At 44.5% G+C, this 18,713-nt stretch overlaps 1 protein-coding gene across 3 annotated transcripts in view; it reads left to right on the top strand.

Annotated features, from left to right (window-relative positions):
* Positions 1–10,471: 10,471 nt before the first annotated feature.
* MAPKAPK3 (MAPK activated protein kinase 3) overlaps positions 10,472–18,713 on the top strand; it is a 104,212-nt gene continuing 95,970 nt past the window's right edge. For 2 of the 3 annotated variants that reach the window (XM_060765798.2, XM_060765796.2), the window contains exons 1-2: positions 10,472–10,693; positions 14,983–15,361. In XM_060765798.2, coding sequence (XP_060621781.2) covers positions 15,140–15,361 — 222 coding nt within the window. In that variant the 5' untranslated portion in view covers positions 10,472–10,693; positions 14,983–15,139. The remainder of the gene's footprint in view (positions 10,694–14,982; positions 15,362–18,713) is intronic. The other variant, XM_067463617.1, reaches the window with a different exon arrangement.

Raw genomic sequence — 18,713 nt, 5'->3', positions numbered from 1 at the left:
CTGCAGTGATGGGACTAGATCAGGCAAAAGAAGCTGAGAAAGACTAAAGAAATGACCTATTTCTCCATATCTTTTCTATGTAGAATAGTGTCTACATAAAGCTAGTACACCCAATTTACATAGATTATTGTATTTGCTTTAGTTTTTGTAAACAAGCTTGAATATTGAATTGGGATATAAATATAAATGCAGTCCTCTGTCTTCTGTAATAAAATAACCCTATATCAGAGAGGGGATGGATGCAGAGGGGATTAGGAAACAGAGAAAGGGCCACTATGCCAGCTAAAATGCACTGAACACTCATGGATGAACCACTCTGGAGATGGTATAGCTGTCTTCTACTGGCTGGTCTCAAGGATCAGCTTTCCTGTGCCTAGAGGCAACAAGTACAAGGAGAGGCAGGGTAGAGTGGTTCAAAAGCAGTTATGGGTGCGTCAATCCAGTACAGGTCAAAGAGAGGCATTCTAGGGATGATCATGATGATATTTGTTATTCACTTCTCCTCATGGCTTGAGACAGGGCACAGCACAGTAAAAACACATCATCATAAAGTACATACCATAAAACACATACATTAAAACACACTATCACAAATTACAGATGTTAAAATATGTAGTGCAAGGATTAAACTATACACACACACAGATATACATACACACAAATAAAATAAGCTTGAAGGAAGGTGTATTAATGAGAAGCAGGCAATCTATCACAAGAAGCCAGCAATCATGACAAATGGGTGGAAAGACAAAAGAAATAATCACTATGATCCAGTCCAGATGTCAAGACTCCAAGGAAATTCACAAGCATGAGGACACAAATCTAGGGAAGATGAACTTTAGGGAACAAAAATTCCTAGCTTTTTCTGTATAATTGATACTTACCCGCCCTTGAGAAGAGTGTGTGATTGCTCAACATATCTATTTAAGAGATGTTGGCTCCATCACCTGCTCAATGTAGTGATGGTTTTCCACAAATGATGGGGTGTTCTTTGACTCCAGCTGTGGTGGGAGCACTTTCTGCAGAAGATTCTCACCAGCAGCTCACTGTTTAGATTCATGGGGGAGAAGGCATCATCTGAAGCCAGGGTCTTAAGGTACCTGACTCTTCTGTAATGGATCAAACTCAGTCTAGAAGGTGACACCATCCATCCAAGGCCTCTGCTAGTAGAGATCAGCTGACAGAAAGGCCAAATAGGGGTGACATGAGGAAGAGGATAAGTTGTGCCAGATCTAAACCTTCCCTAGTCCAAGGAAACAATCACTATGCTTGTGCAATGATAAAATATTTCCAGGGCTGTCTCTGGTAATTTTCAAAATTTGTAGCCTGACAAAGATTTGGACTCAACAAAGCTTTAGAAAGTTTAAGGTTGGCTCAGCTGGCTTTCAATCATTATGGTAATTTAGAATGGTAATTTAGAATCTGTCAGAATTGGTTTCATACTCTAGTATCCTGGATGGTAAATTGACAGAAAATCTGAGGTCTAGCCACCATCTGTAAATTGTGGAATCACCAGGCAGCAAGCAGGTGGTGTCTAATGCCCTGGGGGAGAGTATAAAAGGGAGGCACGTGTGTAGGAGAGAGTAAGTAGGATCGATTAGAGCTTGGAGAGAGCTGTGAGTTGTAATAAATATGTTGTATATAGTGGAACTGAGTATATAAAGTCTTCCTGTGTTTGAAAAGAACATCTGGATTCTGGTGTCTTGAGTTCCTGCCACAACTACAAGGAGAGGAGCTTGGATTCTATCAGGCATCTACAGGGGAAGTTTCCAGGTCTCTGTTAAGATAACAGAAATCCCTGACAGAATATTGCTTTCAATAAGTATTTCTGTTGCTTAATTTAAATCAATATTACATTTGAAAAACATGTTTCCATTCTGTGAACCTTCAATTGTTGTTGCATTTCTTCAAGTCATTTCCACTGATGGCAACCCTAAGGCAAACCTGTTTTCTGGAGCCAAGAGTGAGTGACGATCTCAAGTTATTTATTTATTTATTTACTGCACTTGTAGACCGCCGTTCTCAGCCCTAGGGCGACTCACGGCGGTGTACAACATATAAAAACAGGTACAATTTGCAACATAAGCAATATCACAAACAACAATAAACAACATCACTATCAATAATACAATTACACTAAATCATTCGCGACGTCTCATCATTGAATCACAATCCAAATCTCGTTATCCATGTTCCGTTCCAATCGTCATTGCCAATTGTTGCAGCATTTACTCAAACGCCTTCTCAAACAACCACGTCTTTAGTCTCTTGCGGAATGTCATAAGGGAGGGCGCCAGTCTGATGTCCACAGGGAGGGTGTTCCACAGCCGGGGGGCCACCACCGAGAACGCCCTGTCCCTAGTCCCCGCCAGGCGTGCCTGTGAGGCAGGCGGGATCAAGAGAAGGGCCTCCCCGGACGATCTCAAAGTCCTCGTGGGCTCATAGGCCGAGATGCGGTCAGACAGGTATTTTGGGCCGGAACCGTTTAGGGCTTTGTAGGCCAACACCAGCACCTTGAATTGGGCCCGGTAGCAGATCAGCAGCCAGTGGAGCTGGTACAACAAGGGCGTTGTATGCTCCCTGTGTCCCGCTCCTGTTAGTAACATGGCTGCTGCGTGCTGGACTAGCTGGAGCTTCCGGGCCGTCTTCAAGGGCAGCCCCACGTAGAGAGCGTTGCAGTAGTCAAGGCGGGATGTGACCAGAGCGTGTACTACCGTGGCCAAGTCAGACTTCCCAAGGTACGGGCGCAGCTGGCGCACGAGCCTGAGCTGTGCAAATGCTCCCCTGGTCACCGCTGAGACCTGGGGATCCAGGCTCAACGATGAATCCAGGATCACACCCAAGCTGCGAACCTGCGCCTTCAAGGGGAGTGCGACCCCATCCAGCACAGGCTATAACCCTATACCCTGTTCAGCCTTGCGACTGACCAGGAGTACCTCTGTCTTGTCTGGATTCAATTTCAATTTGTTCGCCCTCATCCAGACCGTTACAGCGGCCAGGCTGTAACCTCGACGGTTCAGGACCTCGACAGCCTCCTTAGTAGCAGGTGGGAAGGAGTGACAGAGTTGGACATCATCTGCGTACAGATGACACCGCACCCCGAAACTCTGGATGATCTCACCCAGCGGCTTCATGTAGATCTTAAACAGCATGGGGGACAGTATAGAGCCCTGTGGAACCCCACAAGTCAAAGGCTGTGGCGTTGAACAGGTGTCCCCCAATAACACCTTCTGGGTGCGACCCTCCAGAAATGACCGGAGCCACTGTAGAACAGTGCCCCCGAGGCCCATCTCCGCAAGACGCCCCAGAAGGATACCGTGGTCGACGGTATCGAAGGCCGCTGAGAGGTCCAGGGGCACCAACAGGGCCACACTCCCCCTGTCTAGCTCCCGGCGCAGATCATCCACTAAGGCGACCAAGACTGTCTCAGTACCATGTCCCGGTCTGAAACCAGACTGTGCCGAATCCAGATAATCAGTGTCTCTCAAGAATACCTGGAGTTGTGAGTTAATCAAATAAGTTTCCATGGCTGAAAAGAGAATTAAACCCTGGTCTCCAAAGTAATCATCCAACACTCAAACCACTACACTGCAAAGATTCGCTATATTCAGTGCTAAGAGCAAACCAAAAATCAAATAAAGAAATGCATAATTTTAGCAAAGGAAATTGTAAACACAAAGGAACACCTTTTGCTATACCTATGTGCTGTGTGGCTTATTCCCTGTCATGTGACCAAAGTAATACCTAAGCCATTTGACACAGATTTCAATGATTATGTTTGTAGCATCTGTTGTTTTGAATATGAACATTGTTTCTTGTAGTAAAATCAGCTTTTTGCTGTAAAAAATTGTGTTCACTTAGATCACAATCTTCATATCAGATGTTTAGCTTGATCAAGGTCCTTATCTACCCTAGCAATAATATTTCAGGTTAATAAATTATTTGAGAAAGCTTCTGTGTCATAAATCAAATTGAACACATAGTGCCATCAGATGCATCTCTCCCCCGCCCCCCTTTACTACAGCGTTATCACAGAAGCCAGTGCTTCTGCCATCCCTCTTCTTCTTTTTATGCAAAGCTTGCTGAAACAAGAATCCTCGCGGGATCAGAACATAGTACCCTTTGCTTCATCACTGAAGATTATTTGTTTATAACCTTATTTAGTTTTATTGCATTAACAGACAGATTCTGGGTTAAAGCCAGGATAGTGACTCTTGTATTATAAGGAAAGAGGATTCATTAGTTTTGGGGTTTTTACATTTTCTGCCCTAACCTATATAGCTGCTGATGTGTGGCATGCAAAATCCGGTTTGATCCCTGAGGCATTTAATTGAATTCTCAATGGGGTTTTATACTGCTCTCATTATCATAGTGTCTTAGTGTCTCCTATTAGTGCATTAAGGAACATTAACATCTGTCACATGTGGTTTGCTCTTCCTCTTATTTTCTCCCCACTGAAGGGGAATTGCAAGGAGAGGGCAAGTGCCTCTGCCCTACACATAACAATATTTATGCCCAGGAGTTGACATGTGGCATGTTTGCCTGGTTTATTTTGCTGAGAACTCCAAACGTGTCTTGATTAATCAGGGTTAAGTAATATGTCTATTACTTAATCCAAGATGATCTGGCTTTTTCTGCATTTGGGTGTACATGTGGAAACTTGGTTCTGGGCAGAGACAATAGCAGGCCTAGACAAGCTAAGAAGCTTTGCCTATATGTATGTGCGCCTGCTGACATATAGCAACTCCATTAATTTCCTAGGGTTTTTAGGGCAAGGGATATTCAGAGATTATTTTGTCAGTCCCTTCCCAGGCAGACCCCGAGTTACAAACTTACAAATGATGAGTCAGTTACAAGCAGGAGTGAGACAACAGAAAAGGAGAGAAATCTATCCCAAGCAAGGGAAATTCACTCCTGAAAGAGTTATCATAGAAAAAAGGAGTCTCAACTGAAATTTATCACCAATCCTTGTTTCTACAACATGCCATTTTTTGCAAAATCCAATTATAACAGGGACAGAAAGTGAGGTGAAACTTCTGAACAGGTGCACAGACAGCAAAATAAATGTCACAGGAGTATTAACCCTTCCCTACACTATCCAGTATGCATGCACGCACATGAATATGCGTGTGTGTGTGTATATATGTGTGTGTCTGGAATTACACCAAACCTACAGAATCTATCTTGTTTTTAACTTGGAGACTGCCTGTAACTATAGGAGAACACTGGAAAAGGTAGGGAAACTGAGACTGCTTCTACACTGCCATATAATGCAGCTTGAACTAATCATAATGCCGTCCATACTGCATTATATGGCACTGTAGAACCAGCCCAAGAACCCCAGGAGCCCTATTTGATCTTTCTAAGATTCAAATCGGGACCACCTCAGCCAACCATTCCCATCACACCTTCATTTGATGGTTTCCCAGCTTTTGTTTGGTTTCCTCCTAATTCTCACTCTTATTAGCAGTGAGATATCTCCAGCACAAAATAAGCTGATATTTTGAGTCCTGTCTTTTTTGTCTTTTGTCTCCACACAATATTATTTATTTATTTATTTATTTAAAACATTTATATTCCACCTTCTCACTCCAAAAGGGACTCTGGGCAGAGCACAGCATATATACGGCAAACATTCAATGCCGGGAAACAAATTCTTATATACATACATAAACATTAAAAACATTTAACAAAATATTAAAATACACCATTTAAAACTGTCCTAGTCATCCACGTCAAATCTAATTGGCCTGGTAATTTTTCCTATTGCTGCTTTATTGCCCTGTCCCGAAAGCTTGGTCCCAAAAGCCAAATTTTTACCATCCTTCTAAAGAACAGGAGAGAGGGGGCTGACCTGATCTCACCAAGAAAGGAGTTCCATAGCTGGGGAGCAATCACCAAGAAGACCCTGTCTCTCATCCCCACCAATCATGCCTGTGACAATGGTAGGACAGAACGCAGGGCCTTCCTGGAGGATCTTAATCTCCGCGATGGTTCAAAGGGAGAGATGCGTTCAGACAGGTAATTTGGGCTGGGGCCGTTTAGTAGCAATACATCATAATTTCTCTAAAATTGAATTACACCCACGGGGCTGAAAGTGGTCTCCACCTTTTGAGTTATGCATAAGCAAGGTTTATTGATTAGTCCATTGACCGTATCAACATTAACTTTTGAGTTATGGAAAATCCTCCCTGGATATTTTGTAATAGCAGCTTTTAAGATGAATTACTGGCTGGATCAATTGATTTACACAGTGGAATTAATTACTTCAAACCTGCAAGTTCCTTAGCTATCTAAGTAGCATACGTTCATTTGTCCAGTGGTCAGTTACATGTATGCAGGGTGTGTGTGTGTGTATATATATGTATGTACATATTGCTGACATTTGTTCTTTGTCACTATTTTTAACCCTCATCCTCAGTTTTTCAAGTAATTTCCTAAAAGCTTCAGCTACTGGATTCCAAACTGATCTCTCTGCAATGCCCCAGGTGAAATTCCTTATAACTCCATTCTTCTTCTATAATGCTGGGTGGGAGGTGCAGGGAGAGTTAGCAAAGATTGTTAGATTATATTTCTGGGATAGAGTCTGTATTTCTCAGTAAAAAACCAAACAAACCACAAAGCAAACATAGCCTCCATCAGAAATTCACTCCAGAATCACCCAGGATTGAAACAGCTATCAAGGGATCAATTACCTTTACATTTAATTGATATAAACAATGATTGTAATGCATATCATCAAATCTCTCTGTCTTTTAATATAAGTATTTTAATACCTTGTTTTATCAATGTGTTTTGACTGCAATGCATCCCGCCTCCAGCCATGAAGAGACCTGAGTAACAAATGAAATTGATTGCATAGCCCAACAACAACAAAAGCTTCTTGGTGTCTTGATTTTCACGTCTGATCCTGGGGTTATTTAGGGATGTGATTCAGAAAATTGCATTTAATAAACTGCAACACCACTAGTTTTTTTAAGATATGGTTATCATGATTTTCTATGAGCAGATGAAGACTGGTACATGGCATATGTTCTGTTTCTCAAAAATAGTGCTGATAGGGGGAAACTGGTGCCAGTTTTTAAAAATCCCTGGTGCCATTTTTTAAAAATCAGCAGGTCAAATAGACCCAGAAACAAGGCTGATAGTTGAGGCACCAAAATGTGTTTTTGCCTGTGTTGTATTTCTCGGATAGATTGTCTTTCCTAGCAAAAACAACAAGCACTTCCATCTGATCTTCAGAACTGACCTCTGGAATCACTTGGAATTGAAATGGCTATCAATAGATCGGTTACATTTGCATTTATTGATATACATGATTTTATTGATATATATGATTTGAATGTCTGTCATTAAATCTGTCTCATAATCTAGATATTTCCATGGCCTTATGGTTTAGCTATGTATTTTGATTTTGCTGCACCACACCTCCAGTCTTGAGAGCAAATAGCAAATAAAAGTATTATTATTATTATTATTATTAGATATACAACAAGATTAGTACACAGCAAACAAGATCACTATGCTGGCTTTTGTATTCGACCAAGTGACTAGGACTATGTGATGTTTCGGCGAATAAGTAATTTTGAAATAAGAAGAATGAACATGGAATGGCTAGACTATGCTGCTGGACAATGATTTTAACAGGACAACATTGGTGATCATATGTTTTTAAATGGTTTATATATGCTTTTTATAATGTTGTGTTGTATATTTTTAATGGATTTTTATGAATATATGGCATTAAATGTGCTAATTCTGTGAGCTGCCTTGAGTCGCCGCAAGGCTGAGAAAGGCGGACTACAAATGCTGTAAATAAATATATAAATAAATAAATAATGTGTGCAGATCCAAGTAGGATCTTATTATTTATTATTACACTATGTAACAAAATTTGAAAAAAAGTGTTGTTTTGAAAGCATTATCTCCTGTTCAATTGCGCAGGACTTACTTAGAAAGTAGTTGTTATACTCCAGAAACTTCTGCCAAAAACTATGTTGAGACTCATTGGTTCCCAACCTGTGAGTCGTGAGACCTAAAATAAGGTCCATGGCTCTAGGTTATTAAATATGTTTTTCTGTAAGTGAGCAGATGGTGACTGTTGGCGTATGTTCTGTATCAGAAATTAGAGCTGATGTGGTCTATCCAATGTAGTTTTCTGATTCAGCTCCCCAAATAACCAAACCAAATCTAAAGTTGACCAAAAACAGATTCGTAACCCTTTTGGTACTAATGTTGGAGAGCAGTTCCTGGTCAAGTGGTCCCTGGTCCAAGTGGTCCCTGGTCAAGTGGTCCTTGGTGAAAGTGGTTTCTGGTCAAGTGGTCCCCGGTCAAGTGGTCCTTGGTGAAAGTGGTCCCTGGTCAAGTGGTCCCCGGTCAAAGTGATCCCTGGTCAAGTGGTCCTGGGTGAAAGTGCTCCCTGGTCAAGTGGTCCTTGCTCAAAGTGGTCCCTGGTCAAGTGGCCCCCAGTCAAAGTGGTCCCTGGTCAAAGTGGTCCCTGGTCAAAGTGGCCCCCAGTCAAAGTGGTCCCTGGTCCAAGTGGTCCCTGGTCAAAGTGGTCCCTGGTCAAAGTGGTCCCTGGTCCAAGTGGTCCCTGGCCAAGTAGTCCTTGGTCAAAGTAGTCCCTGGTCAAAGTGGTCCTTGATCAAAGTGGTCCCTGGTCAAAACAAGGCTGGGAACCACTGCTCTATGAGATACTCATTGCAAAACGATAGCAAAAGATTTTTGCAGTTTAATAAACATTCCCCGTGTTTTTATGACAGAACCAATTAGGAAACGACCATTTATAACTCAAGAACAAAAACCGTGTTTCATAGTGTTGTTGTTATGCTTATCAAACACCAACAGGGAGTAAAATACTCTGGGATCGAGCACGGTTTGTTGTCCTGGACGCAGCATCCCAGCATCGTTTGAAGGCTTTCATTTGGGGGGAAACGAAAGGTGCCTCTGGGCGTTGCAAAAGCGCCAGGCTCGTGACGTCAAGCTCTGGAGAAGGGCGGCAACGCGGGCCGTGCTGGACCGACCTTCTCCTCCTCTTGTGGGAAGGAAGAGGAGGGCGCCATGAAGGCGAAGAGGCCGCCCTCGCCCGCAGCCTGGCGACCCGAAAGGCCGGTCCAGCTTGCCCCTTTCGTGCCGCCGCCGCCGCCGCCGCGTCCTCCTTCGGCCCACCAGCAGGGGCTGCCCTGGCACCGTCTCTCTCCCAAGGAGAAAGGCAGACAGAGCGGAGGCGAGTCAGCTTCGCCTCGGAGGAACCAAGCGGCGGGGCCTCCGTTCACCTCCGCGGCCGCGCGCTCGCCCTCCTTTGTCCCCCGAGGGCTCCGGCCCCGCCCTCAGGGAGACAAAGGAGGGCGAGCGCGCAGCCGCGCAGGTGAAGGGAGGCCCCGCCGCTTGGTTCCTCCGAGGAAAGGAAAGGGGGAGGCGGGGACTCAGAGGGGAGCCCCCAAGCAGGTGCTCCTCTGTCGGAACGGTTTAGGGAACTTCCCAGAAAGAGACCCGTGCCCTTCTCTTCAAGGGCTTCTCCCCGCCAGACGGGTTGATGAGCTGGCGCCACATTTTAGTTCTCTGTTATTGTAGGTGAGAATAGGCTCGTGTTGTGGATCCGGTATATTTTTTTCTTTCGACCCCCCTCCAAAACCCTAAAGGGCAGCCACCCTCAAACTGCAGCCCTCCAGCTGTTTGGGCCTTCAACTCCCAGAATTCCTGACGACTGAACAGACTGGCTAGGGCTTCTGGGAGCTGGAGGGCCGCAGTTTGAGGATGTCTGCTCAAGGGGTTGCGAGCCCTGCTCAGGACACAGAATCATAGAGTTGGAAGAGACCTCGTGGGCCGTCCAGTCCAACCCCCTGCCAAGAAGCAGGAAAATCGCGTTCAAAGTACCCCTAACAGATGGCCATCCCGCCCCTGCTTAAAAGCCTCCATAGAAGGAGCCTCCACCACACTTCGGGGCAGAGAGTTCCACTGCTGAACAGCTCTCACAGTTAGGAAGTTCTTCCTAATGTTCAGGTGGAATCTCCTTTCCCGTAGGTGCCTCCTTCCTGCCTTAGGTAAACGAGGCCCATCGATACCTCCATACGGTGCACTGAACGGCATTAGGTAGGTCTGTAGTGCGTTATATGGCAGTGCAGGTGAGGCCAGTGCCCATCTACACTGGCTAGGGAAGTCCGTTTGAAACTGTGGCATGGCAAACAGGGTTTCGCTGTGCGGATGAGGATGAGGATGATCCAGTTTGGGCCCCGAATGGTGATTACTACACAAGCCCCCCGATTAAGGACTGTCTCTTTTCGCGCGCTTTTGGGGAGTTTGCCTCCCGGCGCCGCAGCTTGGAAGCCAGCTTTGGAGTGCAGGCGAGGCTCGGCCTCCTCCGCCTTGGCGGCCAGGTGTCCCTGCGGAGCCCGGGCTCCCTCCCTCCCTCATGCTCTCTCCCTCCCTCCCCCTCATGCCCCTCCCCCTCCCGCCTCTGCCTGGCCCGGGGTTGGGCCGTCCGGGGCGGGGAGTCACATGATGGAGCCTGTCCTCGGCGGTTCGCGAAGAGCCGGCTGCCTGGCGGAGGAGAGAGGCTTCTGATGGCCGCCGCCGCCGCCCCCTCCCTTGCTTGACCCTGGACTGAGGGAGGCCACGGCAACACAGCGACCACCTGTGAGCAGCAGCAGCAGCAGGAGGAGCATGCGCCCCAGGCAGGCAGGCAGGCAGGCAGGTAACCAGCCCTTCCCGAAGCGTCGCCGGCGCAGTGGCTCCCCGCACACACGGCCACCCAGCCACCCGCGCGTTCTCCCTTCAACACACACACACAGGAGCTGTTCCCGAGGGTGCCCTTCCCTGCCCCACATACAAACCCAGTGGCTCCCCGGGCCTCCGGCGTGTGGGAGAGACTGGCTTGCTTTTCCTTCAGACCCTGGTATGGTTCCCTTCCTTGAAGGAGCGCCTATTCCTGCCAATGGAGCTTTCTTTGCCAACCAGAACAAGGGGCCACTCCTCCCTCCACAGAATTCTCCCCAGCCTTTGGGCGTTCAACTCCCAGGCAATGTGGCCCACTGTAGGGAATTCTGGGAGCCCAAGCCCAATACACCTAGAACAGGCATGGGCAAACTTTGGCCCTCCAGGTGTTTTGGACTTCAACTCTCACAATTTCTAACAGCCTACTGGCTGTTAAGAATTTTGGGAGTTGAAGTCCAAAACACCCGGAGGGCCAACGTTTGCCCATGCCTGATCTAGAGGAAGAAAAGGTTGGGAATCACTGGTCCAAGATGGTGATGATGGTGTTGATTATATTTATATTTCAGTTTTCTTCTTCTCAATGAGACTCAAAGTGGCTAAAGCAGGCATGGTCAAACTTTGGCCCTCCGGGTGTTTGGACTTCAACTCCCACAATTCGGGAGTTGAAGTCCAAAACACTCAGAGGGCCGAAGTTTGCCCCTGCCTGGGAAAAAGAGACTCAAAACTCAAAAGAGAGCAAAAGTGCCCCATAATTGTATTTTATTTATTTATCTCACATATTTGTATCCCACCCTTCTCACCCTAGAAGGGGACTCAGGGGAGCCTTACAGCAGGTATTGATGCAATGCCAATACAAATAAATAGAAAAATAAATACAATTAAAACCATACAATTAAACAGTAATTATTAAAGCATCGATTAAAATCACATAATCCAGATCGTAGTTCAAGACCTGACCAACTGTCAGTTTCATTAGTCCGTTATCCTTATTGCACTATTTACTGGTTGAATGCTTGGTCCCATAGCCATGTGAACCTGACAATGGAAGCTTATGAACCTGACAATGGAAGCTAAGCATGGAAGAGGTCTCCTAGGTTTTGTGTTGGCCAAGACAGGCAGGCTGAAGGACAGCTTTAGAAATCTGGTTCAGAGCTTTTTGTCCCCTACACCATCCCCACATCTAAAATTTAAAGAGCTCAATCCTCATTTCTCTCCCCAAACAAAGAAGAGACACAGACGGGGCAGGTGTAATTAAAGACAACACCTCTTGTCAAATTATGTACATTATGGAGGAAGTAAGCAATTTACCAAACATGCCACTTGTTTTGCCTGCCTAGATCATTAACAATGAGTTTTGTCTTTAAAGCATATTTCACTATGTTGGTACTGGTTCATCTCCACCAAGAGAGTCATTATGGCCATAAAAGTCTCATGTCCTCCAACTTCAGGGCCCTGTCACTACCTGGCAGATGTACATGTTGGGGAGAGGGGGATCGCTACGTGCTTGCAAGACCCTTTTGGTGTGTTGTTGTTGTTTATCCATTCAGTTGCTTCTGACTCTTTGTGACCTCATGGGCCAGCCCACACCAGAGATCTTTGTCGGCCATGACCACCCCCAGCTCCTTCAAAGTCAAGCCAGTCACTTCAAGAATAATATCCATCCATCTTGCCCATGGTTGGCCCCTCTTCCCTTTTCCTTCCATTTCCCCCAGCATCATTATCTTTTGGTGTACCTCACAGCAAACTCTGACAATCACAAGCTTTGCCATATCTTTTACAACAAACCACATATAGTCCAATTAAAATGGAAGATAGAGGTCAAACGTCCACTGAGGAATTTTTTTCCTGACATTCATTGTAATTAGATCAGTGGTTTCCAACCTTTTTTTTTTTTTTTTTTTTACTAGGGACCACTTTGAACAGGGATGCTCTCCAGCATTAGTACCAAAAGGTTATGAATCAGTTTTTGGTCAACTTTAGATTTGGTTTGGTTTGATACAGATAATTGCATTGGATAGACCACATCATCTCTAGTTTCTGATACAGAACATATGCCATCCAGTTGTTGCCATCTGCTCGCCCACAAAAAACCATATTTAATAAACCTCGGCACTATAAGAGGGTTTCACGAGACCAGTCACTCTCATTGCAGTGTTGTAGTAACTGTGAGGCTACAGGCCATATTTTAGTTCTTGCAGACCACTGGTGGTCCACAGACCACAGGTTGGGAACCACTGAATTAGATATTCCCTGTCCGCCCTCAACCCATTTTTTCAGTTTGTGTAGTGCTCTGAAGCCACATCTCCACGAACCATGTAGCAATACTGTAAACAGGAAACTTTTCTAAGAAAACATGTTTCTTTGGGATTAAATGCAATTCCTAGGCCCTATTAGTTTGGTCCATGAAGTCACAAAGAGTCGGAAACGACTGAATGAATGAACAATAAACAGGCCCTATTAGAGTAAATTCATCAATGGGATTTTTGCAGAAGTCCAAATTCTCATTGAGATGGCAACTGATTTTAGGCCTGTGATCTTAAATTGATTCTACTGGTATGGAACTGATGCTTCTGTTCAGTTGTCCATCGTGATCACTGCTTATCTGTATTGAATCAAGTATGATCAGTAAAGGTACTGAAGCATTCCCTGTGCAGTTGAATATACAAGTAATGGCAGCAGTACATAGTTGGCACTCAAGATAACTGTCAGCAGTAGCATATCGGAACATGTAACAAGATGCCAGACACAGTTATGGATTCAGCTCACGCAATTCTCATAAACAGGGCTTGTTGTTTGGAAGCAGTTCAATGTGGGGTTTGCCTTGTTTCTGACCCTTATGGAGATGATTCACCACTCCATAGTTCGGACCCACTCAAGTATCCTAATCAGGTAGCTGGGTTTTGTTGAAAATGGGACTTCATACAAATTTGAAAATGGGGATAATGCATTTTTGTTTTGTCTCCTAGCATGCTTTTTAAATTTATAGGTACTAATTGTTACTTTTTACAAAAGTTTGGGTTCGCCTTATTTTTCTCTCCTCCTCTGCCACATTTTTTATCATCCTTGACCATTGACCATATTGTTGAAGTCCACTCTGTTGGAGAAGGCATGCTGGGCGGGGATGGTAGTAAAAGTTCTAGCCCTCCAAATGTGGAGGGCATCATGTTGAGGGAAGCTAGTTTATGTTAGCCTGAGGTTGACATCCCTTTTACTCGTTAAGCCGCCCTATGAGGAGCGGCTTAACGAGCTGGGCATGTTTAGCCTGAAGAAGAGAAGGCTGAGAGGGGATATGATAGCCATGTATAAATATGTGAGAGGAAGCCACAGGGAGGAGGGAGCAAGCTTGTTTTCTGCTTCCCTGGAGACTAGGACGCGGAACAATGGCTTCAAAGTACAAGAGAGGAGATTCCATCTGAACATGAGGAAGAACTTCCTGACTGTGAGAGCCGTTCAGCAGTGGAACTCTCTGCCCCGGAGTGTGGTGGAGGCTCCTTCTTTGGAAGCTTTTAAACAGAGGCTGGATGGCCATCTGTCAGGGGTGATTTGAATGCAATATTCCTGCTTCTTGGCAGGGGGTTGGACTGGATGGCCCATGAGGTCTCTTCCAACTCTTTGATTCTATGATACTGTTTATATGTTTGTCAAGCACACAAACCCCAGAAATTTTACAGTTGTAATGTTTCTTGTATGAAATGCAATGAAAGGTGGCACTTTACCTGTTGACCCTCAACCTCCTAAAGGCAAATTCAGGGGTGGGGGGGGGGGGATCTGGCAAGACTGAGTCAACCTGAACTGCTGCTTATGTAATTTCTGCTTTTTAGCAATCGGTAAATCACTGCCACATGATGGAGAATCGGGGACCTGCCTAAATACCTCAGAGACACCAGATCCTGCCAGATTTTGGAAGCTAAGTAGGATCAGCCCTTACTATAACTGATACTGTAAACCAGTGGATCTCAACCTGTGGGTCTTCAGGTGTTTTGGCCTACAATTTTCAGAAATCCCTGCCAGTCCAAGGCCAAAAACATCTGGGAAGCCACAGATGAGAACCACTAGTCTAGACTATATTTCAGAGGAAGGAACTGGCAAAACCATCTCTGAATGTTACTTATCTAAGAAGAAGGTCTCAATAAATCAGCAGTTGACCTGAAAGCACATACAGGAGCCGGGGGGGGGGGGGGAGGATTCAGAGGAGAAAGTGGGGGTGAGCAGTACCTCATCAGACTATGTCTCTATAGTAATGATACTTTTTCTTAACTTGTTTTAAAGGCCCTTGTGTGGTGAAATCCTAGAAAATGGATCCAGTCTGCTGGAAATCTTTGCTTTGAACTGCTTCATGTGGGTACTTTTCTGAAGGCTGTACACTGGGGTGGGTAGGGACCGAGACTGGCAACTTGTTTTTGTAACACTTGGAGATTCTGCTGCTATGGAAGAAAGCAAACAACAGGATCTCCCACAGGAGAGTCAGGAAGATGGCATCAGCAGCTCAAGACCTTTGCCTGGTGGAACCCTGCCTGTCAAGGGGGAGATAAAGAAACATGCTGTTACAGATGACTACAAAATCTCCAAGCGAGTCCTGGGCCTTGGCATTAATGGCAGAGTATTGGAGTGCTTCCACAAGGTAACAGGGAGGAAATGTGCTTTAAAGGTATGTAGATCTACACTGTCTTTTCTCTTCTATCATCTTTTAAAAGCTAAAGACAACTGTTGTCTTCCCTGCTGAAGCTTAAATCTTACAGAAGACTTCACATTAGACATTCTTTTTTATGTTTACATTTATGGCTTGCTTTATTTTTACAGTGAACCGGAGTGTGGTGGAGGCTCCTTCTTTGGAAGCTTTTAAACAGAGGCTGGATGGCCATCTGTCAGGGGTGATTTGAATGCAATATTCCTGCTTCTTGGCAGGGGTTTGGACTGGATGGCCCATGAGGTCTCTTCCAACTCTTTGATTCTATGATTCTACTTAAAGAAAGATGATCACGGTCCTTTTCACAGGAATTCAAATAGTATCTTTTGCTTGCAGAGATATAACTCAGCTGTGTTTCGGAATGCTTGAGTTTCAAATGCCAACCTGCACTTCATATCAGGTAAACATGGTCCAAACGCTTCTAAAAGGAGGTCCTCATCTCTTACGGCATTTCCAAAATCTGCATAAGAAAGCTTGCCATCATGGTCATAGTCCATTTTTTTCAGTGTTATTTCTACTAAATCTTTAATTCCTTCATCAGGATCTTCTTCCGATGGCTGTTTGAGCAGGCTGTTCTTCAACATGTGAAACATTTCCTCTCGTGATTTATATCCATCACTATTCATATCATAGACCTCAAAGCAGAATTTTATCTTTTTTTCTAGTGTTCCTCGAAGAAATGTCGATAGGCCTTCTACCCATTCTGTTACACTGACACAGCTGTCAGAAGCACTGAACACTCTGTCCATAAATCATATTGTCTGCATTAGACATTCTAAAGCCCACGTAGGACAACCTTGTGATGTTAGAAACCCCAGTTTTTCCAGACTATCAAGGCTTCTCCAAGCCAGTCCCCAAATTCTGGATTTAAATTACTAATTGTAAAATTGTTCTGCTCCTTGGCGTGGGCTGAAGTATGCCTCCTTCTCCTCCTCCTCCACCCCACAAGTGAGTCAGGTAGTGATTTGAATACTGATGTGCCAGTGAACCAGGAAAACATTGCTTGAGCTGCAGTAGGTTTGAGCTGAAAACTCAAGAAGTACATTTCCAAAATCTCTTTAGAAGAAACTGACAGCTTTACATAAATCCTCAGTTGTTCAGGTCCAAGGGCTTCTGCTTGCCATTACCCCATTCCGTTGAATAGCACCATTTGTTTGTTTTATTACAACTCAGCTAATATATGCTTTCATTAGTGCAATTTAATAAATGCTGCCATAATGTCTAGAAAAAGATTATTTTATGGATAATTAAAATGTTGGTTCTTGATATGTGGATAATTTCCCCTGGAGGAATGAAGGTGTTGCATCCATAGATGTGTGGAACTGGTAGCCCATTAGTGCCCTATGAACTACTTTTCAGGGTGAAGTGTAAAAAAGTTTAGTTTAGGATTCTGCTCACCATCTATACTTCTAAAATGTATTTTCAGTGCACAATTAGAATAATTAAGTTTGCATTAATTACTGAGAGAGTAAACATCCTGTCAAAAGGTATACTTCTGTGTGCAAGGGTGACACTCATGACAAAACAGGGACGTGACTAACAGGCTAGGCGAGATCCTTCCAGGCAGCTTCCGAGACTGGAGAGAGAGAATTGAATTCTTGTTCAGCTTAATTTTTAATAAAATATATGGCTCAGTTGGTACATAAATATGTGCAAGAGATATAATAATAGTTGAATGTATTAATTTCCTTATATCAGCCCAAAAAGATGAGGAGAGGTAGCGCATAATTAATTACATGTCCATCTCTACGTGGGGCTGCTTTTGAAGATAGTTTGGAAGCTTCAGTTGGTTCAGAGATTGGCAGCCAGATTTCTAATCGAAGCCCTGTACAAGGAGAGATCCACTCCCATATTGCAGCAGCTCCACTGGCTGCTGGTCTTCTTCCCGGCTAAATATGGACTGCTGGTCATTACCTATATAGCCCTAAATGGTTTGGGTCCAGGCTATTTGACTAATTACTTCTCCTCTTTTAGACTAATTCAGACACTGCTGTCAGGGGAGGAGGTCCTGCTCTCGGTCCTACCCTCATCTCACGGCTGCTGGAAATGAGTGATTGCCCCCTACCTCTAGAACTCCCTCCCTAAAAAAATAAAGACAGTTCCTTCCCTTCTCTCCTTCAAAAAATGACTGAAAACGTACTTTTGGTCATTAGCATATGGAGAGGAGGAGGATTAGAGGAGGATTTGCCACTAATATACCTCTGATTGAGAACTTATTGTACTTGGGCTTTGCAGACCCTATCAGCCCAGTTAATATCACTAGCCACATAGTCAACTTACATATTTTAGTGAACCTTTGTCAGCTTTTGTAAATTGATGTGGATGTTTGATGTTCATGTTTTAGATTAGATATAATTTATCTGATAGGTCATGTTTTATTTAACTTTAGGTGTTACGTTGCAATGTGTTTTTATATGTTGAGCTATTTTGTGTTATTATGTTTGCATTTGTTGTTTGTATTGTGGCATTAAATGTTTGCCTTTTTTTGTTTGTTGGAATCTGCCCTGAGTCCATTCGGGGAGATAGGGCGGAATATAAATGAAGTCTTTTTATTATTATTATTATATCCAAATCCCAACTTAATTCCATAAACAAAGCTTTAGAAAAGTACAAGGGCAAGTTGGATCATAAAAAGAAGAAACTTTCTACATTTTTCCCTTGCTTGATTCCAACTGAAACCGTTATATGGGTTGTTGAATGGAAGAGGAAGAGAGAGAAAGAGAAATCTTTAGAAGCTAGCAGTGCAATCCTAATTCAAAGTGGTGCTGGCTGTCATGAGTTACAAATAGTCAGAAACCTTTTGTGTCAGCTGCACTGGCTGAACTGGCCTTATGCCAGCATAACCCTTTTTTGCTGTCTTGTCTTAGAGATCAACTGGTAAAGCACTCTGCTGGCTGAGGTCATCTGTCAGAAGAGATAGCAAATGTGTGGAGAAAAGGCAGAGCAAATGGAGCATTTCATATTTAGGATTACAGTATGCCAGATTCAAACAGGCTTCAGCCCAGGAGTACAGCCATAATGCCTACACAATGTTAGGCCAGGAATGCATCTATACCAGGCATGGTCATTTTTTTTTTGCCTTGGGGCCGCATTGTTGGCTGGTAGGGCCAGGCCAGGAGGTGGGGGGGGGGCACATGCTGGGCAGGCACTGATCCGGGAGAGGCTGGGCTAGGAGGGGGCAGGTCAGGAACTGGGTCATCCTCAGGTTGTCCCCCAGCAGAAGAAAGGGGCTTCTTGCCTGATCCTTATGCCAGGAGAAAGGTGGGACAGGAGGTGACGGCCCTGATCCTCCTCCTGATTGTCCTCTGATCCT

The sequence above is a fragment of the Anolis sagrei genome, chromosome 2 (assembly GCF_037176765.1).
Source record: "Anolis sagrei isolate rAnoSag1 chromosome 2, rAnoSag1.mat, whole genome shotgun sequence".
Classification (NCBI taxonomy): domain Eukaryota; kingdom Metazoa; phylum Chordata; class Lepidosauria; order Squamata; family Dactyloidae; genus Anolis; species Anolis sagrei.
Note: the sequence above shows the minus strand (reverse complement) of the source record. Positions and strands in the feature narration are given on the sequence as shown.